The sequence below is a fragment of the Manihot esculenta genome, chromosome 3, assembly GCF_001659605.2.
Source record: "Manihot esculenta cultivar AM560-2 chromosome 3, M.esculenta_v8, whole genome shotgun sequence".
NCBI lineage: Eukaryota > Viridiplantae > Streptophyta > Magnoliopsida > Malpighiales > Euphorbiaceae > Manihot > Manihot esculenta.
In genome coordinates this window covers 21454272-21466184 of record NC_035163.2, presented here as the reverse complement: position 1 = coordinate 21466184, position 11913 = coordinate 21454272, and the positions used below count along the sequence as shown (strand labels likewise).

Genomic DNA, 11913 nt, shown 5'->3' with positions numbered 1-11913 from the left:
ATTTTATACAGAAAATATTTTCTAAATATAAGTTATTTTCAACAAACTAATGGAATGTAAATTTTCTTTTCTATTTTTAAATGTTTTTTGTGTGGCCGTCAATAAATTCGCTCTCTAGCATGACCTCCTCCACTCTCTTTTATTTTTCCTTTCAATTTTCTAATACAAAATATTTTAGTATATCAATAAACAGCAAGTAAAGAAAACAAAAAAAATCCAAAATTAACACCATGAACGATTCTAAAGGAAGAATCATCACATTAAAATAGAAATGCCATAAATAGAAGATGTTAGATGTTTTAGTGCTTTAATTACACCTTTATAACCACCTTAGATTCTCATGAGTTATCATTGGGCAATTCCAAACTAGACATTTATTTAAAAGAACCTCTCTCTAAAATTTTTTAGAGAGAGGTACTCTTTTTTTTTTCTATTTCTTTCTTTGGAGTAAGTTTTCATTGTTTGCCGCACTGTCGGCTCCTTCCTTTCTCGTCTGAATAGAGGGAAACCTATCTTCCTTCCCACTCGGAGCGTGGGTTTTCCCTCTCCACCTCCGAGTGGCATTTGGCTTTTTTCTTTTTGATTGATTGCTATTAAGAGGGAAAATAAAATTATACTACTCCTCTTTGTCATATTTCTTAGCCTTCTTTCTTTTTCAATACTTTCTTTTGTATTGACAATCAATATTCGAGAGCACATAGTGGTATTAAGCAAAGTATGTCTTATATTTTCTGTTCAGCCATTATTATAATTTTCTTTGATCAACCTTATATTTCTTGAGTTATTTAATTTCTTTCTTCCTTGCTTCGTGTTTTATAGAAAGCACAAAATGGGCAAAATGCATTTGCTTGTGGGGTCTAGCTGGCCTGCTATCGTTCTTTGCTTCTTCTTCTTCTTTTTCATTGCTTCCTCTGCGAATATCCCAGCAAGGTTCATCCAACATAGACGTTCATCTCTATGCACTCCTTATTTTGCAAGAGAGTTAGCAACCCAATTGGCTTCATGAAAAATATGCTCAAAACGCAGCAAGAAAAACAAATTAGCATGATTAACAGCAGAACTATACATATTCTCAAGCTTCTATGGATGGTTTCCAGAAGAAGAAGCCCAGGAAACAGCATTTTTAGAATAAGATTCTAAAACAATTCCCACACAATCTCTCCAAACACTAGGCTTTTTTTAGATAATAGACAAAGCCTTTTCGATGAATAAAAATTCGGCCTCATTTCAGTCAAGAACACCAATCAAACCGGAAAAGATACATAAAGTATTTATCATTATAGTCACGAAGAACTCCACCAATACCAGCCGAGCAAGGTGTTCCTATAGCAAATCCATCCACATTCCATTTAAATCAATCATATGTTGGTTTTCCCATTGGGTGAACGGCCGAGGAGAGGGAGAGGAGCTAACTAGCATTTAATGGTCTCTGGGGATAGAAGCAGATTCAGCCTAGAATAATAAAAAGACACATCAGCAACCTTAAGCCATATGGAAACTCGATGCAAAATTAAGGAACAAATGCAATCCACAGACAAAAATTTACTTGCAAACATTTTCTCATTTCAAGAACCAAATCCACACACTCCACGAGAAGATACAGTGGATAAAAATATGCGAAACATATTCTGAATACATACCACATCTGGAGCACAAGTTCTGGTCAAGAGGTATAATTCCCAAACATATTTAAAATTAAAGAATAGGTCTCACAAAATAATATGGCGTCAGCTTGTATCCTCACATTTCCTATAAAAGAGAAGGAGTTAATTAACTAACTAAAACTGCCTAGCTAAATTATTGAAACTAGTTAATGACTTTAAACTATATAGAACTCAGCTCAGAGAAAAAAAAAATCGATCATAATCCAAGGAATACAGGAAATGGATTTCCTTGTAAAGAGAGGGATCAGATGTATAACTTTTTTTTATGAGTTTGAGATAAAAATGCACATATAATTTCTAGATTGTTATCGACAAGCTATTAAAATGATAAACTATTATTTTAAAAATTATAATTGTGCTTGTGAAATATTAAATCATATTCATTTTTTTACAGTTAAAAATATTATAAATATATTTTATAAAAGTTTTATAAGTTAATAATACAAAATATTATAAATTTTGAATTAATTTAATTATAATCAATATTTTTTAACTAAACTTTTTATAATAAATTATTACAACCATCATCTTCTAAATTATATTTTTAAGAAAAAATATGAGAAGATAGCAATAATTTTTGTTATTGTAATGAGATAAGCTTATAATTGTATCTTTGCAATTTAAACTTTTTATTATTTTAAAATGCCATAATTTTTAAAAAATTTTATATTTTAATGAAGTCATTATCCGTTAATTAAGTTGATAATTTGATATGACAAACTAAATAATAAATCATTAAGATACTACATGAAAAATCAAAATATTATGATTACTTAAAATATAAATAAAATCAAAATAGTAAGAATATATAATTTGGATGGATTGAATTGGTTTAGCCTTTTTCATAGAACTATTCTAACTAAATTAAAATTAAAGAGTTTCAAAATAAAATCAAACTAAATTGAATCAAATTAATTTAGCCTATTTTTATTTCCAAATTTTTGAACTTATAAAGGTACAACCATGCTTGTATGCGTAGCTGAATTATAACACAATCGATTATGGACATTGAAATCCTTTTACAATTATGTGATATTTGTTAAATTTTTATATATAAATTTATTAATAAATTTTATTTTTTAAAATTAAAATGAAGTGATTAAAAATAAATTATATTTTTAAAAAATATTTTATACAGAAAATATTTTCTAAATATAAGTTATTTTCAACAAACTAATGGAATGTAAATTTTCTTTTCTATTTTTAAATGTTTTTTGTGTGGCCGTCAATAAATTCGCTCTCTAGCATGACCTCCTCCACTCTCTTTTATTTTTCCTTTCAATTTTCTAATACAAAATATTTTAGTATATCAATAAACAGCAAGTAAAGAAAACAAAAAAAATCCAAAATTAACACCATGAACGATTCTAAAGGAAGAATCATCACATTAAAATAGAAATGCCATAAATAGAAGATGTTAGATGTTTTAGTGCTTTAATTACACCTTTATAACCACCTTAGATTCTCATGAGTTATCATTGGGCAATTCCAAACTAGACATTTATTTAAAAGAACCTCTCTCTAAAATTTTTTAGAGAGAGGTACTCTTTTTTTTTTCTATTTCTTTCTTTGGAGTAAGTTTTCATTGTTTGCCGCACTGTCGGCTCCTTCCTTTCTCGTCTGAATAGAGGGAAACCTATCTTCCTTCCCACTCGGAGCGTGGGTTTTCCCTCTCCACCTCCGAGTGGCATTTGGCTTTTTTCTTTTTGATTGATTGCTATTAAGAGGGAAAATAAAATTATACTACTCCTCTTTGTCATATTTCTTAGCCTTCTTTCTTTTTCAATACTTTCTTTTGTATTGACAATCAATATTCGAGAGCACATAGTGGTATTAAGCAAAGTATGTCTTATATTTTCTGTTCAGCCATTATTATAATTTTCTTTGATCAACCTTATATTTCTTGAGTTATTTAATTTCTTTCTTCCTTGCTTCGTGTTTTATAGAAAGCACAAAATGGGCAAAATGCATTTGCTTGTGGGGTCTAGCTGGCCTGCTATCGTTCTTTGCTTCTTCTTCTTCTTTTTCATTGCTTCCTCTGCGAATATCCCAGCAAGGTTCATCCTCGTGATCTTCCTCTTTATTTGTTTATTCGTTGTGATTTTCATTACTTCTTTTTATTTTATTTTTTTTTTTTGTGGTATGTGGTGACAAAAGGGAGAGAAAAAAAGTAAGTTAATTAAACTTATTAGGCATAACATGCATACTTTTCCATTTGCAGAAAAGTTCCAAGTAGAACTAATAACAACCCAGCTCTTGGGGTGCAGCTACAAGTAACTGATAAGCAAGTAATATACTTAAATTTTCCATCTTACTTTTATTATTTGTTATTTATAAATCTCCCTAGTTGTATTTTATTATTATCGACATATTCCATACAATTAATTAATTATTTAATGTGTTTAAATAAGGTGGTGGTTGACAATGGAATTGTCCAAGTCACTTTCTCTAATCCAGGAGGTGATGTTATTGGAATTAAATACAAAACAATCGATAATGCACTTGAAATCAAGAACAAAGAAGATAATCGAGGGTATGTCATTTAATCCTTTATCATTTTCTATTTGTTCATTACTTTGTGATTATAAATTCTAATCATGGTTAGTAATTCTTGGAGTTTAGATACTGGGACGTGGTATGGAACCGACCTGGAGAGTCTAACATCTTTGACAAGTAAACCCATATCTAAATTAATACTTTATAAACTCTAATTAAGCTTATGTTGTTTCCAAGTTGAAATTTTAATTGTTACTATAATTCTTAGGCTGCAAGCTACCAAGTTTAGTATTATAGTGCAAAATAATGACCGAGTAGAGATTTCATTCTCTAAGATTTGGAGCCCTTCAATGGATAAAACCATAGTCCCTTTGAAGGTAGACAAAAGGTGAGCTCTAGTTCATTGTATATAAGAAATAAACAAAGTTTATGAAAGTTTGATTTCTACACACCGACTTCAACGTTATAGGTACATAGTTCAGCGTGGAAGCTCAGGACTTTATTTGTATGCCATAATGGAACGCTTGAAAGGGTGGCCTGACGTTGATATGGATCAAATTAGGGTGGTTTTCAAGCTTCAGAGTAAAAAGTAAATGAATAATTAATCAATATTTTTATCATTATTTATTTTATATTAATCAATTAAAGGCCGTAAGAACATTTATTTATGAAATCAATGGTCAGGTTTCACTACATGGCAATATCCGATGATAGGCAAAGAGAAATGCCAATGCCTCAAGATCGTGTCACTGGCCAGCCTCTAGCCTTTCCTGAAGCTGTTCGTTTAACCAATCCAGTCAACCCTAAACAAAAAGGGGAGGTAATTAACTCTTGTCATTTCAATTTCCCACTAGTAAATTGATAGTGCAGAGTGGTTTGATCCATTAATATTGTTGGAATGGTGTAAGCAGGTGGATGACAAATACCAATACTCTTGTGAGAATAAAGATAACAAGGTACATGGATGGATATCAAATGATCCACCAGTCGGATTTTGGATGATCACACCCAGTAATGAATTTCGCGATGCTGGACCTGTCAAGCAAGACCTGACCTCTCATGTGGGGCCTATTGTTCTCAATGTCAGTACATGATATTTAGAAATTTTCATTATTGTTAACAATTTATAATATTAATAGTAGAACGCCTCAATGTTGTCAACATGAGATGGTCATTTCTCTTCAAAATTTTTTTTTATCATTTATATATATTAATTATAGTTCGTTCATTTTTTTTAGATGTTTGGTAGTGTTCATTATGCTGGAAAGGACTTAAATGCAGCATATCGAAATGGAGAGCCATGGAAAAAAGTTTTTGGCCCTGTTTTCGTCTATCTTAATTCTGTTCCTTCTGTAAATCCCAAAGCTCTCTGGGAAGATGCTAAAAGACAAGTACATATCTCTTTGCATATTCATTCTTTTTATTCATGAGAATCTTGGACGCAATTTTGAGTACTCATGCTATCTTGTTGATTATTAGATGTCAACTGAAGTTAAAAGCTGGCCATATAATTTTCCTCGATCTCAAGATTTCCCTTCTTCTGGTCAACGGGGAAATGTTGTAGGTCGATTAGTAGTTCGTGAGCAGTACATTAATAAAAGATCGATGGATGCAAGTTTTGCTTATGTGGGATTGGCAGCGCCAGGTGTTGCGGGCTCATGGCAAACAGAAGCAAAGGTTAGAAACAAATGTGAAATTTTATTCCCAAATTATCTAGTGAGATGAGGAATTTCTTGGCTAACATTTCTATGCCTTTTCGATTTACTTATAGGGTTACCAATTTTGGACTCAAGCTGATAAGAAAGGAAGTTTCTCAATTAAAAACATCAGAGCTGGGAAATATAGTTTATATGCATTTGTTCCTGGTTTTATTGGAGATTACAAGTATAATGTTGATATCATTATTCAACCGGGTATTTATAGCTTATAGTAGTTTTATAAATAGTTAAACTAATTTTCTTTAATTAGTTGATGAAATTATGTACATGTTGAACTACAGGATCTAATATCAAATTGGGTGTCCTTACATATGATCCTCCAAGAAATGGTCCAACTCTTTGGGAAATAGGCATTCCTGATCGTACCGCTGCTGAATTCTATATACCAGACCCAAACCCAACACTCATCAACAAATTGTATATTAATAGCCCAGCAAATAAGTTAGCTCTCTTCCACATTGCCGCATGCCTTCTTGTTTCATCCAAAGTTAATATCATGCATAATTTTTTATTATTGCCTTTCTTGTACAGATTTAGACAATATGGATTGTGGGACAGATATACCGATCTATATCCTAAGAATGATCTCATATATACAGTTGGTGTTAGTAATTATGCTAAAGATTGGTTCTATGCCCATGTTAATAGGTACTTATTAACACCTATTCCTCTAAATCCTTAATTACCTTAAGTATAATAATAATAGTTATTCTAAGGTTGGTTATTCACATTGCAGAAGGGTAGGAAATATGGCATATGAGGCAACTACATGGCAGATCATATTTGAACTTAAAAGTGCAAAGCTAAGTGGAAGTTACACTCTACAAATAGCCTTGGCATCAGCTACTAATTCTGAACTTCAGGTATGTCATTCACTGTTTAATTAGCAATTTCATTATTCTTATATCCTAAATTTAATAATAAAAAATCTATCATATATGAAAAAGGTGCGGTTCAACAATGCCAAAGCTAAACGACCTCTTTTCACAACAAGGCTAATAGGCAGGGATAATGCTATTGCAAGAATGGGAATTCATGGCTTATATTGGTTGTATAGCATTCAAGTACCAAGTACTCAACTTCTCCAAGGAAAGAATATAATTTATCTTACTCAGTCTAGAAAGGGAAGCCCTTTCAATGGCATTATGTATGATTATATTCGTTTAGAAGCACCAATAAAAGCTTAATAATGGTTGGTAAAACATTGATTTGTAAAATGTTTATATATATAAATATTTAGAAAGACTTTTTTTTTCTTTTTTAATGCATAGCTACTATATTTTGAACTTTTTATTTTTGTCTTTTATCATTCATTTAATTAATATTTTGAAATCGATTGCTTATCTATTAAAATAACATTATCAAAACACTCACAAAATAATCATCATATAAGTAGGAGCAATTCTATAAAAACAAGAAAAAAATAATCACCAAGTAACGTAGAACATATCTTAACAACTTTTAGTGAAGTCAACTCATGAGAGAGTTCGATTACATATATAATTCTTATCTCGCTTATATCTAAATAGAGTTCGATTACATATATAATACTTATCTCGCTTATATCTAAATAACCATAGGTGAGTTTTAGAAATATTGAGAACTAAATATGCGAGTTTTAAAATATGAGGGACTAAATTATAATTTTTTCTAAATTTCCTCTGTAGATAAAAAAATATAGAAATCCAAAATGGCTATTTATAACTATTGGGTTCACGATTGAGGAGATGGCCAAAGTAATTTAACTCAACAAAGTCCTCACTTCCTTATCTAATTGCAAATAAATGAGTAAGCAAAATAAATATTTGTTCACCGCGGTGAGCCTAGTTCTTACCTAATCATGTTTGTCTGCTCTAATGAATAGTGAGAAGCAGGTACTGAAGTGAGATTTTTTCAATAGACTAGGAAGCAGAAGGATTTAATGGATTTGTTAAATGATCTATAGATTGATTTAATGATCCGAAAGATGATTTAGTAGCCATAACAAAAAGATAAATTAAGCAAATGAGTAAAGTGAATTAAAACTTATCATAGGTCTTGATTGGTTTAAATAGCTCATTTGATTTCACTTCCTAGAATGTAACTTAAAATTAAGGGAAGTAACTAGAATAAATGAAGAGCTTTCTTAGGTAGTCAAAGTAAGTAGTTAATTAAATAAACAAAATTTTTAGCATCTCTTGGAAACTTAAAGTTTCTTAATCGAGTTATTACCAACCAAACAATGTCTTAGATTTTTTAAAGCAGTGATTATGGCCATGACATTATAATAAGAAATGAACAAGAATATAAATGGAAACATCTTATTCTTCAATAAAGCTTTTTATATATAAGTTTGTACACAAGGCAAACAAATGGAGCTGGAGGCCTAACAACTAATAAAAGTACGTGTGCATAAGGAGTTTTTTCTTTTTTGTTTATAAGAATAGAAATTTTATTAATAATCCAAGAAAAATTTAGTATCGCACGTACTGCTAACTAAACAACTTGAACCTAAATATTTGTATGCTAAGTGAAAAAATCTGGAGAACCTCAAACGAATAAGATACAATCAAGACAAAAACAACAACAGCCTCAAGGATAAGTACCGAAAACAAAGAGGAGAAGAGAACAACGAACAGCAAAACATAAAAAACCATGACCAAAACAGGAAGGATAACCAACATAGACGTTCATCTCTATGCACTCCTTATTTTGCGAGAGAGTTAGCAACCCAATTGGCTTCATGAAAAATATGCTCAAAACGCAGCAAGAAAAACAAATTAGCATGATTAACAGCAGAACTATACATATTCTCAAGCTTCTATGGATGGTTTCCAGAAGAAGAAGCCCAGGAAACAGCATTTTTAGAATAAGATTCTAAAACAATTCCCACACAATCTCTCCAAACACTAGGCTTTTTTAAAATAATAGACAAAGCCTTTTCGATGAATAAAAATTCGGCCTCATTTCAGTCAAGAACACCAACCAAACCGGAAAAGATACATAAGTATTTATCATTATAGTCACGAAGAACTCCACCATTACCAGCCGAGCGAGGTTTTCCTATAGTAAATCCATCCACATTCCATTTAAATCAATCATATGTTGGTTTTCCCATTGGGTGAACGGCCGAGGAGAGGGAGAGGAGCTAACTAGCATTTAATGGTCTCTGGGGATAGAAGCAGATTCAGCCTAGAATGATAAAAAGACACATCAGCAACCTTAAGCCATATGGAAACTCGATGCAAAATTAAGGAACAAATGCAATCCACAGACAAAAATTTACTTTCAAACATTTTCTCATTTCAAGAACCAAACCCAAACACTCCACGAGAAGATACAGTGGATAAAAATATGCGAAACATATTCTGAATACATACCACATCTGGAGCACAAGTTCTGGTCAAGAGGTATAATTCCCAAATGACAGCCAATCTCTTAAGCATAATCTGTCATAATTGATTAACCAAACCAGATTTTCAACTTTTGGAGGAGCTAAACCCAGCGACACAAAGGGCATACTCCAGTTCGGATCACAAGAGGAAGACAACAAACAATTATATAAGGATTTAACAGAAAAAATGCCATTAATTTCAGGTTTCCAAATCAGCCGGTCGTGTTTCAACTGGCAGAGATTAACACCACTAATAATAGCCAGAAGTTGTGCAAACAATTGCAATTCCCAATTCCATAAATTTCTTCTCTAAAAGAATTTCCAAGTCCAGGTCCCATTTTCCCAACCAAGGTCAGAAATCAAAGTATCTGGATTAGAACATAAGTTAAAAAGCCTACCAAAGTGAAATTTAAGAGGAACCTCACCTAACAATTTATCATACCAAAACTTCGTACTTTCTCCATTCCCAATAGCAGAGGAGATGTTATTCAAGATAGAGAATGACCCATTTGTTCTCAGGAATTTTTGTATATCCTTCCACATGGGTGACAGATTATTCCCCACTACTAAAGATATACCACTTTCTGATTGAAAAGAGTATTTAGCCTTCAGAACTTGGGCCCAAAGAGAATCGGGTTGTTGATTAAATCTCCAAATCCATTTAAATAAGAGAGCTTGATTGTCTAGGGAGATGTCTTTTATGCCCAAACCACTATTTTTTCTTGGTTGAATTAGAGAATCCCAACGAACCAGATGAATCTTTTTCTTTAAAACCCCTAACCAAAAGAAGTCTCTCATACATACTTCCATTCTCTTTGCAATATTTTTAGGAATCTTAAAGACTGATAAAAAATAGAGAGGAAGGTTGCTTATACAGGATTTTATGAGAACCAGATGAACCTGTTTTGCAAAACAGGTTCCCAGATGCTACTTCTTCTACATTTTGCTCCAAGAGGGAAATCCAAATATCGGGTAAGAAGAGATCCCACTTTGCAGCAGCAAAAATTAGAGGCTTGCAGAATAAGATCAAAGTCAACATTGATACTAAACAACATGGTTTTGTGAAAATCAACAGAAAGCCCGAACATGTATTGAAAGCATCTAAGAATTCTCGTAATAACAACACTATTGTCCAAATTAGGCTCTCTAAAGAAAATAGTGTCATCGGCAAAGAATTGATGGAAAATAGAGATACAATTACTGCCACCTTCTAACTCAACTCCTTTAAGCTGACCCTGCTCCAAAGCTTGACTAATGAGGAAACTCAGAGGTTCTGTTGCAATGATGAAAAGAGAAGATGAGAGAGGGTCACCTTAGCGCAACCCTTTTTTCATATAGATTTCTTCAGAAGGGCAGCCATTAATCAGAATATTAATTCGAGCCTTCGACATACAAGATGAGATCCATGCTCTCCATTTTACACTAAAACCCATACAAAACATAGTGTGATCCAAATGACTCCAGGAAATAGATTCAAAGACTTTCTCAAAATCAATCTTGAACAAGAAGCACCCTTTTCCCTATTTCTTATCAAACTCAATTACTTCAGAGGCAATAAGGAAAGAATCTAAGATTTGTCTGCCTGAGATAAAAGCGCTCTGGTTCTTGTTTATGATGGAAGGAAGGACCCTTTTGAGCCTGCGTGCCAGAACTTTAGAAGCAACTTTTTATATGCCATTGATGAGAAATATGGGCCTGAAGTCTTGTGCTTTTGATGCACACCTTACCTTTAGAATTAAGGCAATAAAGAATGCATGAATCGAGCTAGGCAAAGAAGCGCTTGAGAAGAAAGAATTGAAAAGCTCCAGAAGGTCATCCTTAATAAGAATCCAAGCTCGCTTATAGAAAAAGAAATTAGCACCATCAGGTCCAGGTGCCTTGGTGGAGTCACAGTCCCAAACCATAGCTTTAATTTCATCTAGAGAGAAGGGTAGCTCAAGATTAAGGCCGATTTCAGAAGACAAATACTGTAAAGCCATATTTGGGTAAAAACCAGAGAAAGGTTTAAGTTGGCAAAACCGATCCTTAAAATGGTCCAGGATAACCTTCTTGATGCTCAAAGCATTGGTAAAGGAGGAAGATCCATCTGAGATTCGAAGAATTGAGTTTTTCCTCCACCTATTGGAACATCGCAAGTGGAAAATTTTAGTGTTTCTATCACCTAGTTTGCACCAGTTCATACGAGCTTTCTGCCTCCAAATACTTTTACAACAGGTGGTCCACATAGCTTTGTCAGCTTTTAGAGCCATCAGGTATTCTGTTTCATCAGCGGATAGTGGCATACACTCGGGAGCAATTTCCAAGTTAAAGGAAATCCAAATATTACTGAGATCCAAAATTCACACTAAAATAAAAAAATCCTAGTCACTATAGATGTAATTAAATGTTTGAATCGCATTAAATTTATTATTCCTAATAATTAATGCACGATACTATACTTACTTTTCCTTCCTTTCCACGATCATTAAATCAATCCAATTACAACTCAAACTGAATTTGACTCATCCTCACCAAGAACTCCCACGGTACTTAACACTAGACATATATCAACCATTCTTCAAAACAATCAAATCATCACATTCAACCCTTCATCACATTCAACCCTTCATCACATCACAGCTTCCTATCAAGCTGTCCAACATTACAAACTTTCTAACATGGA

General features: G+C 32.6%; 1 protein-coding gene across 1 annotated transcript; it reads left to right on the top strand.

The window, feature by feature from the left end:
• Positions 1-3620: 3620 nt before the first annotated feature.
• On the top strand, positions 3621-10484 carry LOC122723292 (rhamnogalacturonate lyase B-like). Its single transcript, XM_043955076.1, has 16 exons — positions 3621-3721; positions 3886-3952; positions 4076-4197; positions 4287-4337; positions 4429-4548; positions 4630-4749; positions 4845-4980; positions 5072-5242; positions 5399-5551; positions 5640-5837; positions 5932-6073; positions 6160-6319; positions 6410-6526; positions 6615-6741; positions 6826-7052; positions 10454-10484. The coding sequence occupies exons 1-16, from the start codon at positions 3621-3623 to the stop codon at positions 10482-10484; spliced, it is 2043 nt and encodes a 680-aa protein (XP_043811011.1).
• Positions 10485-11913: the final 1429 nt, after the last annotated feature.